Genomic DNA, 19,170 nt, shown 5'->3' on the forward strand with positions numbered 1-19,170 from the left:
TTAGGTTTAAACAAAATAATAAAAGTTATTACTACTAAACAAAATAATAAAAGTAACTTTTATCTCTATGTGTGTGTGAGAATGATTAGTTACTATATGAGAAAAAGGAATTCACTGCCCTGTGTTAGGTTAATTGTGGTATTTCCCTAATCATTGAAATGATTTAATTTTAGTAAGATTATGTAGAAAGGGGAGTTCAATGCAACATGAACCTAAAGTATTTGTCAAAATCTTAGAAGAGGGTACTGTTATCAAATTCTCTCTTGTCTCTTAAATACTTGTATATTGTTTTCACCATAGAATCTGTCTTCTCTCTATCCATATTGTGGTTTTTCATTTTTTCTGCTTCACTATTTTAATATCATTGCCATTTTTCTTCATTATAAAAGTAGTTGAAATGGAGTGGACTACGTAAAGATGTGTGATCAAAGGGAATTCATGAAGGGTAGGGGAGTTAGACTAGGTCCTCTTTTAAGATTGTCACATTTTAAGGGTTTATGACTCCAAATTGTCAAGTGTTGGCAAGCTACAAAATAATCTTTATTATATCATTGGAAATTTTTCCCTTTATATGTGTTAAGGTTAGCATGAATGGATACACACACATGTAATTAAGCTTTGATTGTACTGCTGATAAATTCTCTCTTACCACTTTCCTTTCTCCATTGGGAGAGACACAAGCATATGCTTGTATTCTATCAGTGATGATATCAGAAAGTGGAAGACATTAAGGAGTGTACAGTTTGGGGACTTTGTTGGGGAAATTTATTCACTAGCATTCATTCAAACCAATAATACTGGTTTTTATCCTGTTTGTTTAAGTGCAGGCAAGCCTCTCATTCCCATTCTGTGTTTACTTCTCTTAAAATATTGGTCATGCTTTTCTGAATATAGATATATTGTGAAAATTAGTTAAATGTAACAAATTTTGTTTGAAAGAAAATTTTTTTCTTTGAAAGAAAATGCTCTAAATTAATTTTGCTATTTTGAAATATTGTTGAAGATTTTAGTAATGCAGTAGAGAAATCACATCAGTGTTAAATTTTTAAATTATTTTCAAGATAACATAACTTAGTGAATTCATACATATTATAATATTAATACAATTGATAGTATGCAACAGAGGTGATTTTACAATGAGTAAAAACTCAATTTTCATTGTTATTCAAGTGGCTTGATTTATACAACTTAATTTGTTGAATATTCATTCCTAAGACTCCCTCTAGTGTCTAGGTTTGGAAGCATTGTTTGGTTAACAGGCTTTTTAAAATTTTTATTTTATTTTTTATTTTTTTGATAAAGAGATGGTCCCACTCTGTTGACCAGGCTGGAGTGCAATGGTGCAGTCATAGCTCACTGCAGCCTTCAACTTCTGGGCCAAAGTGATCCTCCTGCCTCAGCCTCCTGAGTAAGATAAAGAGATGGTCCCACTCTGTTGACCAGGCTGGAGTGCAATGGTGCAGTCATAGCTCACTGCAGCCTTCAACTTCTGGGCCAAAGTGATCCTCCTGCCTCAGCCTCCTGAGTCTCTGGGATTACAGGTGTGAGCCACCCAGCTAGATTTTCTTTTTATAGTTACCATTCAGTTGGATAGATTTTAAAATACAGAGAGGATTATATTTTTTCTTCAGTTTTTTTTTTTTGCTTATATTTTTCTTAACAGATGACAAGAATTGACTTATGTATTGTTCTTGCATAATTTAAATATTGCAGGTTTAAAATCTGCTGTTCTACCACTTTCAGAGTGCCATTTTTCACATTATGGATTATTAGGTTGAAAATTTTTCTGATTTAAAATCACTTTTAGCTATACTCATTTAGTTACCTTGCTTTAATCACAAATAGATGTAGGCCACAATGACTAAATGTTGGACTCTTTGAAGACAGGGCATTTGGCTTTTTATGGCAGGCTTTTGAGTACCTAATATATTAAACAGAAACTAAAACAATAACAAATAATCTCCTCCAAATTGGTAAGCTACACCACCATTCAAATGACTTAGCTCATTTCTCCACAAATCAGAGGTATTACAATTTTCAAAGTAATATTATCCTATGTTGGGGTCACTTTAAACCTCTTTCTTAATGATAAGTATATGAATTGAAACTACTGTCTTAATATATATTATTTGAAAACTGAAATAATTTGTTTACATACTATTTACTTCATGGTAAACTATCAGAATATGTTCAGATACTGTTTATTTCTTGGTAAATTACATAAATATGGAACCAGAGCCCAAATAAAGTCCAGAAACTCAGGGACATTAAGTATACACACACACACACAAGCATTTGGGTTTTGGTGACCAAGGTTTGCCAATGTGGAAAAATGAGTAGCAAATTATGTTCTCCTAGGAGAAAGTCATTTGTTAAGCTTAAGATTCTGTGGCATTGATTATCATTGCCTATTGCGAAAATCAGTGTTCCTTTATGTAAATAATCACATTTTAATACTTTTTATGTATTTCAGGGTGTTGATGATGCCTTCTATACGTTAGTTCGAGAAATTCGAAAACATAAAGAAAAGATGAGCAAAGATGGTAAAAAGAAGAAAAAGAAGTCAAAGACAAAGTGTATAATTATGTAAATACAATTTGTACTTTTTTCTTAAGGCATACTTAAGTAAAAGTGGTAATTTTTGTACATTACACTAAATTATTAGCATTTGTTTTAGCATTACCTAATTTTTTTCTGCTCCATGCAAACTGTTAGCTTTTATGTTAAATGCTTATTTTAAAATGACAGTGGAAACTTTTTTTTCCTCTAAGTGCCAGTATTCCCTGAGTTTTGGTTTTTGAATTAGCAATGCCTGTGAAAAAAAACTGAATACCTGAGATTTCTGTCTTGGGGTTTTGGTGCATGCACTTGATTATTTCCTATTTTTCTTACCAATTGTGGACGTTGGTGTGAAACAAATTAATGAAGCTTTTGAATCATCCCTACTCTGTATTTTATCTAATAACATAAATGGATTAATTACTAATTTTAACTTCAGTTGAGACTTTATGATTGGTTTTACTGAAACATTGAGGGAACACAAATTTATGGGATCCTGTTGATTCATCTTCTAGGCATCATGTCCTATAATTTGTCATCCTTAATGAATGTAAAGTTACACTGTTCACACAGGTTTTTGTCTCTCTTTCCACTGCTATTAGTTATGGTCACTTTCCCAAAAATATATTTTTTCTACAAAAAGAAAAAAATGGAAAAAAAATACAAGGCAATGGAAAAATAAAAGGCCATTTCCTTTCCATGTTAGATAAATTACTATAAGACTCCTAATAGCTTTTCCTGTTAAGGCAGACCCAGTATGAAATAGGGATTATAGCAGCCATTTTGGGGGCTATATTTACATGCTACTAAATTTTTTAATAATTTAAAAAAATTTTAATGTGTATAAAAAATTCTCATAGGAATTAAATATAGTCTCCCTGTGTCAGATTGCTCTTTCGTAGCATAACTTTAAACCTTTTCTTGAACTTCAGTCTTTGAAAATAGTTTTAATTCTGGTAGTGATATTAAAGAATATCTGGGCCAGTTATAGCTTAGTAGCTGTTAAGGAGACCAAGGTTGCAAGGCCAGGCCTTGTGTGAACCTTTGAACCTCATTGAGAGTTTCACAGCATGGACTGCATCGCTATGGTCATCCAGTGTAGTCATGCATTGGTTGGTCAAAGTGGGGCAACTATGAGAGAGTTTGGGTAGCTCAACAAGATGCATTCTCAGTATATGGTAGTCCTACTGACAAATCAAGAGTATCACTTTTGTTTTTAAAAAAACTTTTTGTAAAAAATTACTTTTAAATATTAACTTGAAAGTTGAGATTTTAGGGTGTGGGGTTGCCAAGACATTAATTTTTTTTTTAAACCAATGAAATGAAAAAGTTTCAGAATCTAGGTTTGGCTGGTTCTCTTAACACTGGCTAAATTAATGTTTCATAAACGCTTTTCAAGTCTGATCCATATTTAAGAATATCTAATGCTTAAAAAATTAACATTAATAAAAAGTCCTTTCAATACATTTAAAACGTTACTTCATTTGAAATATTTGAAGTGAGATGAGATGGTGTGGTAAGGTGAAAATATCACTGGACTAGGAGGAAGGTGACTTAGATTTTAGATATATGTATTAGAATTCTAATTTTGGGCAAATCACTTACTATCCATTTCTTCATGAAAAAAGAAGTCATCTCAAAGGCTTTGTCTAACTTCATAACTATGTGATTTGATTTACATTCAGTTTACATAAGGATATACCTGTTTGTCAAGCTCAGCACAATCTGTAACTTTTTACCTGTGTTACCATCTTCAGTACCAGTCTTGGGCAAAATTGTGCAAGAGGTAAAGTTTATATTTGAATATCCATTCTCCAGTTCTAGGATTCCTCTCCCATATTAGTGTCATCTTGCCTGCCTACCCTTCCATATGTCTCATGACTTCATGCCATTTTTTTTTAATACTTTTAATTCCCCTAACCTCAAGATTTATTGCTGCTATGGATATCTTCATGAAGGTTTCCCATTAAGTTACATCAGAATGCCCTACATCTTATTTCCTCAGAGCTCAAAATAATCTGACAAATATTATAATGGGATTTGACCTTGTAGCTAATTTTCAGGTTGTGGCTGTAGTAATTTAATCTTGATCCTTTGAACATCATCTGTTTACTGCTCGGTCTATTAGTGACTAAGTAGGAATTTTCAAACCTGGTATGAATAGTCAGAACTCTGTCCAGCGGAAGGAGAATTTAATAAAGGTAGTGCTGAAAGAATTCCTTAAGTAATCTACAACTAGGACTAGCCCTGGTAATAGTGATACCTTGCATTGTGTTAATAACTCAAAATCTTCTTATAATGAAAAATACTTAAACATTTAATTCATAAGCTTTTTTGCAGAATTCATTTATTCAGCAGATATTGAATGCCTGCCAGATGCCAACCATTGCACAAGGCATGGAGGATATGGTGTTCCCAAACAAGAAACAGTCCCTGTCCTTAGGGTAGTGCTAGAGTGGTCTGTAATATCTTAGTAAGGCCCTAGGTGCATGACCCAGAGATAACACAATGCATATTTTAGTTTTGCAAAGAAGGGGTTTGGTCTCTAAGGTTTCTTCCAATTCTAAATAATTGTTTTGCTATGATTCCAATGTAATTGTTTAATCAAGCTATTTTATATAAATCACGTCACTGTTTTAAAGGAATAAACTTGATTATATTGTTTTTTATTTGGAATAACTGATTCTGTTGCGACAATTGTAGCACACATTAAGTTGTGCGTCAGATACTAATATTAAAATTCCCAAACATTCCAGTTTTTTCTTTTAAAATAGACTTTTACAGATTAAATACTGACTTCTAAAACAGTTTTGTTGATCTGGGTATGAATAAACAGGTGCCTGAACTAATTCACAGAAAAGGAAACTTGTGTAAAAATAAGATTTCTGAAACACTATGGTAAACTACAGATTTATGGAACATTGTCTAGGTAGGGTATTAAGGCTTGTACAGTACTTTCTCTGGTTATTACACAGAGAAAGAAATGGCCATGCTTCAGGAACTGCAGTAAGTAACTGAGAGGATGTTTAGGACTTAGGAATTTTTGATGTAGCTGGGCATTTTTTTAAAGTAGTGCTAATTATCTTCTATTATATGAATTTTGAATGGTTTAACAAAAGTTTTGTTTTTGTAGAGATTTTAAAAGGGCGGAGAATACTAGAAATAACAAATGTTATCTAATTATTACAGCCTTAAAGATAAAAATCCTTGTTGAAACTTTTTTTTAAGTACTAAATTACATAGTCTTAGGCATTAACATGTTTGTGGAAGAATATAGCAGACATATATAGAATAATTTGAGTGAATACTCCCAATTAGGAATTCTAGGCTCTATTTTAACTGAGTCACACTGCATGGGAACTTAGAACCTAACTTTTATAGGTTATCAAAACCTTTGCCACCATTGCACAATTTTGTCCTAATATATATAAAACATTTGTGAGGCATGTTAAGTTACAGTTTGCACAAGTTCATCTCATTTGTATTCTAGTGATTTTTTTTCTTCTAACCATTTTTTTCCCAAACAGTATATACATACGTTTAGGGTTTATTTTGTATGCAGTAAAAAATGCCTGAAGTTATTTCCATTTATCAAAAAGTAGTAATTTCTTGATAATTATATAGTGATGTTTTTAAAAACCCCAGCAGTTACTTTAACTTATATTTAATAACTTGTGTTAATATTCAGTAGCATGAATTCTGCATTGAGAAATTGAATAACATACAACTAGTAGTTATAAATTCTATCAAAATGAAAATTACTTCTTTCTAAAGATATATTTACATTAGTTCTTGAAGAATAGTCATAACTAGATTAAGATTTGTGTTTCAGTTCAATAGTTTGAAGTGCCTGTTTGGGATGATGATAGGCAATTTAGATGAATTTCGGAAAAACAAAGTTTTTATCAGCAGAAATGTCAATTACAGGGGGTCTATCACCACCGCCCCCTCAGCTAACTGGGTTACAATAATGCTTTATCCAAAAGTTTCCTATTCCACTGTCTTGTGTTTTCATGTTGAAAATACTTTTGCATTTTTCCTTTGAGTGCCAATTTCTTACTAGTACTATTTCTTAATGTAACATGTTTACCTGGAATGTATTTTAACTATTTTTGTATAGTGTAAACTGAAACATGCACATTTTGTACATTGTGCTTTTTTTTGTGGGACATATGCAGTGTGATCCAGTTGTTTTCCATCATTTGGTTGCGCTGACCTAGGAATGTTGGTCATATCAAACATTAAAAATGACCACTCTTTTAATTAAAATTAACTTTTAAATGTTTATAGGAGTATGTGCTGTGAAGTGATCTGAAATTTGTAATATTTTTGTCATGAACTGTACTGCTCCTAATTATTGTAATGTAATAAAAATAGTTATGGTGACTATGATAGTTTGTATTTCTTGATGGAAATTTGAAACATTTGCCTCACTATTGATACAGAATATTTTATCAGCTATAGGCACTATAGTATACCAGTGAATCGTTCCTGCAACTTTTAAGTTAGAAATATTCTTTATTTTTAAAAGGCACTGGGAACATTATGTAAAGGTTTAAGTGTTTGCTTAAACTTAAAACCATAGTAGGTTTAGGTTCACTGCCTTATCAACTCATTTTTAAGTAGACACAAGTCAGAGCTGCCTTTATGACAAAAGCATACAGAACATTATTACTTTTTATCAAAAAAGGTAATGGTGCACAGTAGGTGATTTGTTTTTTAAGGCCCAAAGGTAGCAGCAGCAAAATTAATGGACATAATTGAATAGTTATGTATATAATACCAGTCACCGGCAGGCTATTTCAACATCAAAAGTAATCTGATGACTCCATACATACTATTATTTCTGTAACTACATTTAAATCATTACCAGGTACTATTTGTTCTATAGTGAATTTTGAACATGTTAGTTATTAATGTACCAAATTGGTCAAAAATAAGGTAACTCCTTCAAAAGTTGAGGAATAAATGTGTAAGAAATTATTTTCCTTATTAAATGTGCAGTAAATGGCATTCTTTTGTCAGTAAAATGGAGAAATGGGCTAAGAATAATTGGCTAATCCTCTTAAGTTAGAAAATTTGAGTGTATTACGTTTTCATTCAAAATTGGGTACTCATTAATTTATAATTGGTAGTATAGCTAAATTGCTTTTAGTATAAAAATTGAGCATAAAGGGTTGCACTGATAAAGCTCTCCATATGGATAGAAGTTGAAACCTATTAATTTTAGTTCAGTAGGGCAGCTCATGTATTTTTTACACAACATGTATATTTTCCCATTTTAAATTAGAATTATTTTACAATACTTGGAATACAAAAACAGCTGGCACTGGTTTTCAGCTTTCTAGTAGTAATGATCAGTTACTTTTGTTGGTATCTGAATAATAGCGTTGTTTCATGGCTCTGTATTTCCTAAGGAAGTATAAGGCTTCTAGCTCTTTCATTACAAATTCACCACGTTGAATAAGTTCTTTGATCTTCTCTGGGTCCTTCACATCTTTGTTTTTAAGGAAAACGTTCCTCAAACGCCTTTTAAAATAGTCTGCTCCTTTTGGATATTCTCGTCCAAGATACAGCAGCTGAAAAAAGAAAGATTATATATTTCTGAAGAATACAAGTAATATAATATGTTTTTAAATTGGCAACATACTTACATTTTTGTAAAGATTCAATACTTCTCCTCTTAAAGAATTGGCCATTTTCATTTGTCATGTAAATTATCCACTTTTATATGTAACATACCTAAAGAAAAGGAAAATTTTTTGCAAATAGCTATTGTCTCCAAGAGAAAAGATTTTACACATTGGAAGATGGTAACTTTTTTTACATTCAAAAAATATTTATTCAGCACTTTTATGTCCCAGGTATGGGGATATAGTTATGAACATGTCAGATAAGATAATCTGCTGTCACAGAACTTCTCATAAGGGAGACATAATAAGCAAAGAAGATAATTAGGAATTGTGAGAAGTCCTATGAAGGAATTAGGATGAGAGAGAGAAAATGGATTGTCACAGCTAGATACATAGATGTACCTCCTTTTATGCCACAGTGGAATGAGTTAGAACTAGATTTGAATACCAGCTGCATAATATACAGATTACTTAACCTTGCTGAGTCTGAGTTTTCCTTATCAAACAGGAGATTGTATTTACCCTGCTCTCAAGGCCAGATCCATTTGAAGGACATTGAGAAGAGGTCTAATCAAATCTGGAAGAGTGCTTATCCAGAGGGAGGTTAAAAACTAGAAAAAACTGAGTTTGGGCCTGGCACGGTGGCTCACGCCTGTAATCTTAGCACTCTGGGAGGCCAAGGCAGGAGGATCGCTTGAGCCCAGGAGTTTGAGGTTGCTGTGAGCTAGGCTGATGCCATGGTACTCTAGCCCAGGTGGCAGAGTGAGACTCCGTCTCAAAAAAAAATAAAAAAATAAAAACAACTGGGTGTGTGAGTCAAGCAGGTTAGAATCAGTGGGAGATGGGAAATAAGATTGGTGGTGAAGTGGCCAAATGAACAACCGTATCATAAGGTTGTTCATGAGCAGGCAGTGTTCAGTGGGATAGATCATGCTACTTTATGTGTAATTTGTTAAGGTTACTTAGGAGAGGCGGTTCCTTAAAGGCACTGGGACAGCCTAACCTAGGAAATAATCTCCATTACTTGTTACAGTTGTGGGGATTAAATCATAAATTCCTAAAATTGCATCCTATCAGGTAGACACAATTCCAATTTGTTCTATTACGTTAAATTTGATGACCTGATTAAAGTGGTGTTTGCCAAGATTGTGCACTGTAAAATTATTTCTCCAGGAACCTGGTCCTTTTAATGGAAAAACAGTATTTACAAACTACAGCCTAGATGGAATATTTTAGAAACAAGGATCTGGATGCTAGAAATGCTCATTACTATGGCATTGTCACTGTTCCCAGGTACTCTAAGTGGACAATGCTACAAGTGTATATATGTATAGATGTTAGTGTGTGTGTATATATATATATATTTACTTTTATATTAATCTATATAATCTGATACCTACCATTCAATTCCAACACTACAGGGTTTATTTTAGTTTCCTCTTTCCATAGTTTTAATACTCTTGTCCAGTAATGAGGAATCTGGTTCCCATTGTCCTCAATAAATTTACTTTTTGGATTATCATCTCTCTTCCCACTATGTAACCAAATTCCTGTTGCTGTCACCACTTAGCGCACACTCTCTACTTTCTGCTTGAGCTCTGCTACCATCCCACACACATCCTCTTCTCCCCATTCCCCTAGTTCCTGTCACATACCCCGCTTGGGCTCAGACAACTTATGCTGCACGACACCCCGCTCCTGGAAAAGTCTCACCCAATTTGGACTCCAACAACCTGTGCCGATGCCCCTTTCCCCCCAAGAAGGCCCTCCTCATCCCAGGCTAGGCTGCTGCTATGCACAACCCCTTGCCCCCCAGAGACCCTCCTCACCCTGTTTGGGTTCCACTACCCCTTGCTGGGCTACTGCCTTGCCAACTTCTTGTCTCACCCCCCCTTCCCCAGATGCCTACCTTGCTCAGTCTCACATTAATGGCTTTGGACTGAATTATTCTGAAGGGCAAGCAGGAAGCAACTTATATTTTTTAAATAGCCTTTTAGATCAGTTTTAAGATTATTTCATAGTTAACTAGTAGAAAATGTAGATTAAAATTATAATACCATATTAAATTTTAAAAATTGTATAATTTAAGTCCTTCTATTTTATTCTGGTTCAGCCTTAAAGTATAATAGTGTAGATTTTTACTGTGACTTTACCTGCTCCCCACCCCCAACCTTTTGGCATTTTGGAAATTTATATCTTTCATAATTTGAAAGGCAGGGTACCAGTGCTTTCATGTATTTCATATTTTAATTATACATCAAAATACACATAAAATATGTGCAAATTAAAGAATGTAAAATATACATCTGAGTACCCATCATTCCAGTTATGAAACGAAATCTTAGAGGGGGATCAGGCACAGTGGCTCACGCCTTTAATCCCAGTGTTTTGGGAGGTCGAAGCAGGAGAATTGCTTCAGCCCAGGAGTTTGAGACCAGCCTGGGCAACACAGTGACACATCCATCTCTATTAAAAAAAAAAAAGCAAAAATTGACCATGTGTGGTGGCACATGCCTAGCTACTGAGGTGGGAGGATCACTTGAGCTCAGGAGTTCAAGGTTACAGAGAGTTATGATTGGGCCACTGCATTCCAGCCTAGGCGACAGAATGAGACCCTGCCTCTAAAAAAAGAAATTAAAAACAATTTTAAAACATCTTGTAAGTCCCCATGTCCCCCTCTCATATTGCATCTCCTTGTCCATCTCTACCAAGATAACATTTAAGGACTTAATAATTCTCCTGCTTTACAGTTTTCCTACCCATGAACATTACCCTAAATAACCTATTAAGTTTTGATAATCTGAGCAGCAAGCATGACTCTAGTAATTACGAAAAGAGGCAAGAATGCTGCTGTTAAATGAAAACCAACAGTTCTAGTCTGGCTTTACGTTCTTAATTAGCAATGTCAAGAGTGAATACTGAGTCTTCCCCCGCTGAAGCATGTGGAAAGATCAGAGTATAGAACTGATATTTGATTTCTGGCCAGTATATAGCAAGAATAGGAGAGGAGGAAGACTATTTTCTGCTTCATGCTCAAAGCCCAACATCAGCTTTCACGGATAGATTGAAACAGAAGGGTAAAAATGAGTGTTCTCAGTTGGTCCAGTCAGCACAGCACAGAAGAGAGCAGGAGTTTCATTACCACATTGTCAAGACAGGGCAAGTACTGATTAAGAATCACGGCAAGATCCTCAGGCAGCAGGGATCTTGGTGATAAAAGCCACGAATGTGAATCATACTGCTTTATTGTGGACTGGCTGCTTTCTATATCAAGGGGGGTACAGAGTTGCACTTGGATCTTTCTTAACCATCCTTCTAGAAATTCCTTTTGTCTCTCTCTTATGTTGGTTATCCTATTTTTTATATTCCAGGAGTTCCACTTTCTGGTTTTATTCTTGTTTTCGTGAGGCACATCCTCTATAGCTTCTTGAAAAGGGTACCTGGAAGGTTAAAGGAGACCTGGGATGTCTAAAAATGGCTGTATTTCTTTGCTAGTTTAGCTGAGTGTAGAATTCTAAGCCAGAAATAATTTTCTTTCAACATTTTGAAGCAGTTGCTCCTCTAATTTTGCTTCCAGCATTGCAATAAAGAAGTTCAAAGCAGTCTGGATAAGTGATCCTTTGTATTTTTTTTCTCTCCCCAGAAACTTACAGTATCTTCTCTAGGAATATTTTGAAATTTTACAGTGATGTGTTGATGTGGATTTATTTTCTTACACTGTGCTATATTCAGTTGGCCCTTGCAATCTGGACACCTGTTTCCTTCAGTTTGGGAAAAAAAATGTAAATTATTTCATTCATGTTTCTTCATAGTGAAGTATAAGAAAAAGTATTTCAAAAAAGATAAATTATTTCATTCATGATTTCCCACCCCTCCCCATTTTCTCTTTTCTCCCTTCCTGGAACTTCTGTTATTTGGATGTTTGAGTTTCTAGGCATGTCCTCTTTCTTCTTCTTTCTCTATTTTTCATTTCTTTGTCTTTTTACTCAATTTTATGGGGAATTTTATCTTCATCTTCCAAGTGTTCTGTTGAGTTTTTCATTTCTGCTATAACTTCCAAGAACTCATGATAATTTTTTTTTCAGTATCCTGTTCTTGTTTTAAGGATGTAACACAGGCAATATTGCAATTGCACAATATATGTATTCCTGAGAAGCCTTTCATCTTGCAGAAAAACACATTAGAAATAACTGGGCTTATGGTGAAAATAGGTTTGGGGCAGACCACTCAAATCTTATGCAATTGTAATAAGAGCACTAGCAAAAATAAACCAGAAATTAGTACCTGGACATTTACTTTGGACCACACAGATTGCTCTCAGCATAGCTGAAGACTATTACAGAGATGTTAAAAACACTAATAGAGTATCCTGGGAACGGGAGTGGGGGCTGTATTCCAGGAAGGAATCAAAGATGCATGGGCAACCTTTGGGGATGATGGATATGTTTATTATCTTGATTGTGGTGATGGTTTCATGAGTGTATATATGTGAAATACATTGAATTATACTTTAAGTCTGGCTTATTGTTTGTCAATTCTACCTCAGTAAAACTGTTAAAAAAATACTAGAAATGCTGGCAAAAGTCTAAGAGCAGAGCTAGGAGACACTGAGATACACATGGAAGTAGACAGAGATTTATCTAAACAATAAGGCTGCTAATTGGTGGGTGGGAGGAGGAGGCTTCCTCTGAGGAGGAAGCCCTGGGTATAGGCACTTATTTTTTTAAAAAAAAAATACCTGAAAGGCACCATCTGCCAGTATAGCAGCTAACCAAAGATCTTTAATTTTCTTGCTGAAGTTCATAAATGTACTGCTTTACTGGCTCTTTTTAGAAAAAAAAAAATCACATAGGAATCAACATTATTTCCATGTTAATAGTTGTGAAATTCCCCTATTTAGCAGTTTATGAGTTAATTTACATAACAAGCATTACAGTGTAGTTGAACAAACTTTTTTTTGAGTTCACTAATATTAGCTTTCTTGAAATTGTTTTACTTCAAATTGCTTTTTTCCTGCTGGCTTTTGTTTCTGTCGCTTCTGAGCTTTCTTCCAAAGTCTGGTAATCCTTTTCTGACAACTCTTGTGAGTGAAAAGATGAAAAGGCTTTTTAGATAGCCATACATACATGGTGAACCTTAGAGACTCGAGCTTCACTTAGGGTGCTCTGAGTGGGCACTTTATTGGGGAATCTCTGATAACAGTATCTTGGATTGTTTCTTTTGGGGTGGTCAATTCCCCAGAGCAGAGTCTTCCAATCTTCTGAGGATTTGCCTATTAAATATTAAAACGTGAAAGCAGAATGGGGGCCTTGGATTCAGCATTATGTATAGCTAAATTCACTTAATTCCTGTTTTCATTGTGCTTCGCATGTACTTTAGATGCCTGAGGATGTCCTAGTCCAGGGACTAGTATTACTTTGTCCAAAAATACACCTCCAGTCTTCTGTGGAAGTGAGGGGTGAAGTTACAAAGAAGTGTTTCTCAAATAGCTTTTAAATAGTCCTCTTACTTCATTCTTCATTCCCAATTCCAGGGCCCATTTCCGTGCCTTTCGAGAATTTTCCAGTATAAAATGGGCTTTTCTCGTGTGCTAAGTCACACTCATTCATGTATTCCAGCTTCTATTTATTGCTGTCATCTCTCCCATATTTCCAATTTATTTTATATCCCTTTACTGAAGATTTAGTGGAGTTATGCAAGGGAGTGCAATTAGTGTATTTAGCCCATTATATTAACAACTACGTCATTTTTAAAACTTTTTTTTTTTTGGCAGAGAGTCATTTCCAGTGTAATTTAATGTTATTGAAGAATGACTCTTAAGAACCATATAACTTTCAAATAATTCAAAATTCAGTCTACATAGATGTAAGTCAAATATCAAATTATAGCCTCTTTAATGCCTGGAAAAGAGCTTCAGCTAACTGAATAGCTGCATTTAATTCACAATTTGTAATCTATGAAAGCTTTTAGGAACCTGGCTTAAGTTGTCCTTTTAGTTAGCCTTTTTACAAATTATGCATAACAAAAGATTTGCCTAGCAAAAATGTAGCTAGTGTGGCTAAGGTAAATTTTTCCAGTTCTTTGATATGTTAACTTGTATGCATTAATGCAGTTTATCTTTATTATTATACAGTTGACCTTCAGGCATTTAGGTTTACTTTAGCCATTGGGAGAAATAGGGTTCACAATTTCGTGAATGAAAAATTTGAGCACAATGGGGACCTGAGGCTGATCCTGAATCCTGCACAAAGTCATGGAAGTTACTGTTGTAAGTAAAGAGCCAAATAAGTTAGGGACTAAGAGAAGTCCCCCAGTACTCTAAGAACTTGGATGTTTGTGGTGGGTGAGAGTGGGATGCAATCTCCACTGACAGCTTTTTTCCCAGGGTTTGGAGGCTAAGGCATTTAGACTTAACCAACTCTGGTTCTGGGTTTACGAAGAATTGTCATTTTACTAGGAGTTATGGTGCCCAAAGTTGTTGATTCATCCCAATAAAGTTCAGATGACAATAAAAGCTGAAGGAAAACTGGCAAAGAAAGGCAGTACAATGTTATTTGCCAATTGGTCGTAGTAGACTTGACTGAAACAACAGGTGAAGCACATTTCCCCAAATTAGTTAAGCCTAGAAAGTTTCAGACAAAAAGTTATTCCAGCACACTTGCCAGCACCAGAGACGGAGAGGGCAAAATCCCTTGCTTTTCATACAGTTTGGTCTAGACCTAGAAACCAGATTATCTAAATAAGTTGAAAGAAGATGGCTATGCATGTTCAGAAGAGGCAAGAACTATGTCGTCTTGGAAGTAAAGAAAGAATAGGAAACAGACCTTCTTACCACTTAAGCAGTTTGCACAAGAAGTACTAAAAAAGAATGAAGGACATTGGTATGATCCCTTACAGCATAGTGACCCCTCCTCCCTATGAGGGAGGCTGACAGAGTGAGAATTTGAGTAAATCGTCTCTTTCAAAGGCCTACTATTTTAAAGTAATTTAGGATTACCATAACACCTCCTTGTCCCCATCAGTCCTAGTTTCAGTTGACTGGGGGTTTTTTAAATCATGAAACATTAGTTTTGTTGAAAAAACTAACTTAAAACAAAAGCTATCTTCTGTATCAAATAGCTATGGTAAACTGAATTAGAACTCCATATGAAGTTGATGTTAAGATGTTTTTATATGCCTACCAGGATTTGGAGATGAGATGTCATAGCTATCACATAACCTTGATTTCTGTTACAATGGGATAACACTTTAACCCACACAGACTAGCTCAGTCCTACTATTTATTTATAAATAATACCTTTAGTAAATGACGTTACAAGGAAGAGAGCACTATAAAATTAGAATTCAGAAATGAGAAATGGTGCCAGTAATTTTAAAGTATTTCAGGTCTTGTCATCCTAAAACAGGGTTTAGGTAGGTCGTAAAATCATAGCGAATTCAGTTGGCCTTTAGGAGGAGAAGAGCCTCCCTTAATTTCCTCTAGTTTTCCTGCTGGTCTAAGGTGCCAGTGTTTCTTCACGTGGGGAGGAGTCTGAAATTCTGAAGGTTGTGTTGCTGGTGAGTACAATTAGTCTGTGACCTTGGGCAAGTAACTTAATGTGTCTTCTGGACCTCAGCGATCGTCACGTGTACAGAATATTTTACCCAGAAATTGCTTCAAATCGTTTCCAAATGTTGTTTACGACACTTAGGGAAAAGGTCATACATGCTGCACAGAAAGTAAACAGAATAAACAGAGCAGAGAGAAGAGTCCGAAGGTCGTTAATCACAAAATAACCAGCTCTCTTTAAATTGCCGAATGAGCCTCGTCCACCTGCTGGCCCTAACCGTGCTGGACCAGGCAGCCCACCCGGGTTGCCAGTCGCTTGTCCCAATCCCATGCCAGCTCCCTTCCTTCTCGAAACCGTCACAGACTCACCCCAACACTTTAGGAAAATAATGAGGGAGAGAGACTGTCAACGTCAGAAGACGCTCAAAATCTCTTCCAAACCCCCTCTAGCCCACCACACACATCCAAAAGCACACCCAGTGGTCCTCGCCCAGAACATACGCACTGCCCCCAGACCCTGGCTTAGGGAAAACAAAAGGAAACAAAACGCCCTTGCGGCTCACTCACTTTCTGGCACGCCGCAGCCGTAAAAGCCTCCAACCGCTTGGACTCCTGGACCAGTCAGCCGCGAAGCTGGGCGGGGACTGGGGCTTGGGCCACCTGTCAGCGAAGGGGGCGGGGCGCAGGCCGGAAGCGCTCCCGCGCGACTGCGCAGACCGGTACAGGAGTGTCGGCGCTGTTTCCCGGAGTGCAAGTGGACCAAGCTTGTTGTCCTGACAACTTGGGAGCGTTTGTCCACACAACTGAGCTCCGATTTTGCTGACTACGGAGGTCGTGCTTGCCTCTTCATGGTAAAAAGGGAAAATTAGAGAGACGAGCGAGCGTCGATTGTGTTTCACTGATGTTAAATGATGTAATAAGAGCCCGTCATATTTTAGAGGGGAGCGGGTCGGTTTAGGAAAGAACTCATACCCCGGGGAGGGTCGGCCCTCTCCTGACCGGGGGCCTTCCTGTTCTGGGTCCCGCGGCAGATGGGAGTCACAAACCAGTTTCTGCAAACGGGAGATGGCCCAAGCGGTCACACGGTATCGTAAACTCGCATGGTGCTAAACTTGAAAATTTGTCCCAACCTAATAACTTTTAATAATGTAAGACGTTCCCACTAAGTTGCTCTCCTATTGCAACTTGGCAGATTTTTATACCTCCTCGTCAGTTAAAAGCTGATGCAATTTACTCGGCTTTAAAAAGTTATTCTATGTGGTTTTTTGTGAGAATTGAATTGTGAGCCGGGCGTGGTGGTGCGCGCCTGTAGACCCAGCTACTTGGGAGGCTGAGGCAGAAGGATCGCTTGAGCCCAGGAGTTTGAGGTTGCTGTGAACTAGGCTGACGCCACGGCACTCTAGCCCAGGTGATAGAGCGAGACTCTGTCCTCCCCCCGCCCCCCCAAAAAAGAATATGAATTGTGATTCACGGTACTCACATTGCTTCTCGTTTTGTTTTTATGCACTCCTCAAGTGCCATGTTTTTACCAAGGAGACAAGCCAACGTGTAGCTATAAGATTATCTCTGTTCTCATTTTCTGAAATATGATTTCCACCAAGACATCTTCTGTGATTAAATCCAGAGAAAATGAAGAATGTAATTATTCAGTGAATTAACTCATTAATTACCAGAAAATATTGAGTGCATTCTTTGTACTTGGCAGTGGGCTAGAAGCCAAGGATACAAAGATGAATATGACAACCCTGCTATGGGAGACAGATTTTAAAAATTAATTACAATACAGCTTCATAAATGTAACCATTGAAATATCTAAAATAGGGTAACACAAAGTTGGAAATGATGAAATTGCGGGAGGAAGACAAGAGAAGGATGGAGTGGTGCTTTTCAACCTGTTTTAATGTATAAGTGAGTCTTCCACAAGTGGTAGGAAGAAATAGGGAATGGAGAACATTCCTGGCAGAATGCAAGTGGACCTTAAGCCAATTTGAAACTGCTGATAAATTGGGACAACAATAAGCACCTGTTTGTTACTTCCCAAGGGGTACTTAAGTTTCTTCTTAGTTCCTTCTTGCAATTATTCTCAAAGTGTGGACCATGGAACATTTACTTCTAACACACCTGGAGTACTTGTTAAAAATGCATATTCCAGGAACCCACTCAACTCCAAATCAACTTATTAGTTTCCTAGGGCTGTCAAGTAAAGAGCCACAAACTGAGTGGCTTAAACAACAGAAATTTATTGTCTCATAGTTCTGGACACTGGAAGTCCAAGATCAAAGTGCCAGCAGGGCTATACTACATCTGAAGGCCCTAGGGAAGGTTCTATTCAGACCTTTCTCCTAGCCACTTACGGTGTTACCCAGCAATGGGGTGGCTTCCCAACATGCATAGAAGTCAATAATACGGCACTGGCTTTTGAGGAAAGCCAGTGAGTCAACTGGCAAAGAGGGGGCAGTGCTCAAATCTTTCTCCCCAATCTGGGGGTGGGTCAAGCTTTTGTGGCATTTCTAACTAGTCCCAAGTGATGGTAATGCAGCGGGTCTGCCAGGCTTGTGGTGTTAATTAGGTTAACGCTTTTCCCATTGCATATGGCCTGAGCTGTGTGACTTGCAACTTTGGCTCTGCATCATCTGTAACAACGTAAGCAATGGTTGATTGGTTTTAGCTGGTCCCAAGGTTACACTAGTTTTTGATTTGTGACAGCATAACTTCATTCTCCGCATGGTGTTCTCCCTCTGTGAGTGTCTGTGTCCAAGTTTCCTCTTTTTATAAGGACACCAAGTCATTGGATTAGAGGCCTACTCTGTTTCAGCATGCCTTCATCTTAATTTAACAAATTAAATCAGCAATGGACCTATTTCCAGTTAGGTCAAATTCTGAGGTGTACTAGGGGTTAGGACTTCAATGTATGAATTTTGGAGGGACACAATTCAACCCATAACATCTGTTGAATCACAATATGAGAGGGGAAGTGAATGTGTACATTTTTAGTTCAAGAAGATGCATTTCTAACAAGTTTCCTAGATGATTCTTATGCCCTCTGAACTTTGAGAACTACTTTACTATGTAAATGTTTCTTCTGATTTATAGCAGGAATGAGAATATGTACTTACCCCAAACTTGCTTCATATTAAAATCACTAATGAGAAGCGACAATTTGGCCATCTTTAAAATATGGCTACTTGAGAACAGGGGCAATGATATTTACATATTCTGCTGTTTAGTACTTATTTCAAGATAGAAGTATGTTAACTATTAATTGATAGCAAATTTGATAAAAATAGAACCCATTTGTGAAAATTATGTGGGAGCAAAATCTCTGCTATTCCTGTTTATATCATCTCCAGTGCCTCAGAGTGCCCTGTGTGTAAATAGTTAATAAATATCTGCTTAATGAATTAGTGAAATATATGCACTGTTTAAGAA

At 36.4% G+C, this 19,170-nt stretch overlaps 3 protein-coding genes across 3 annotated transcripts in view; 2 read left to right on the forward strand and 1 right to left on the reverse strand.

Moving 5' to 3' along the window:
• The window catches only part of KRAS (Kirsten rat sarcoma viral oncogene homolog), a 50,239-nt gene extending 47,614 nt beyond the window's left edge, over positions 1-2,625 (forward strand). The window contains exon 3 of the mRNA XM_012640966.1: positions 2,461-2,625. Coding sequence (XP_012496420.1) covers positions 2,461-2,590 — 130 coding nt within the window. The 3' untranslated portion in view covers positions 2,591-2,625. The remainder of the gene's footprint in view (positions 1-2,460) is intronic.
• A 4,501-nt stretch (positions 2,626-7,126) lies between these two features.
• Positions 7,127-16,439, reverse strand: LYRM5 (LYR motif containing 5). Its single transcript, XM_012641013.1, has 3 exons — positions 16,309-16,439; positions 8,214-8,301; positions 7,127-8,138 (listed from the first exon to the last, which is right to left on the reverse strand). The coding sequence occupies exons 2-3, from the start codon at positions 8,262-8,264 to the stop codon at positions 7,917-7,919; spliced, it is 273 nt and encodes a 90-aa protein (XP_012496467.1). The 5' UTR covers positions 8,265-8,301; positions 16,309-16,439; the 3' UTR covers positions 7,127-7,916.
• The window catches only part of CASC1 (cancer susceptibility candidate 1), a 59,153-nt gene continuing 55,973 nt past the window's right edge, over positions 15,991-19,170 (forward strand). The window contains exons 1-2 of the mRNA XM_012640967.1: positions 15,991-16,045; positions 16,363-16,592. Of these exons, the coding sequence (XP_012496421.1) occupies positions 15,991-16,045; positions 16,363-16,592 (285 nt within the window). The remainder of the gene's footprint in view (positions 16,046-16,362; positions 16,593-19,170) is intronic.

The sequence above is a fragment of the Propithecus coquereli genome, unplaced genomic scaffold (genome assembly GCF_000956105.1).
Source record: "Propithecus coquereli isolate 6110/MARCELLA unplaced genomic scaffold, Pcoq_1.0 Scaffold16, whole genome shotgun sequence".
Classification (NCBI taxonomy): Eukaryota; Metazoa; Chordata; class Mammalia; order Primates; family Indriidae; genus Propithecus; species Propithecus coquereli.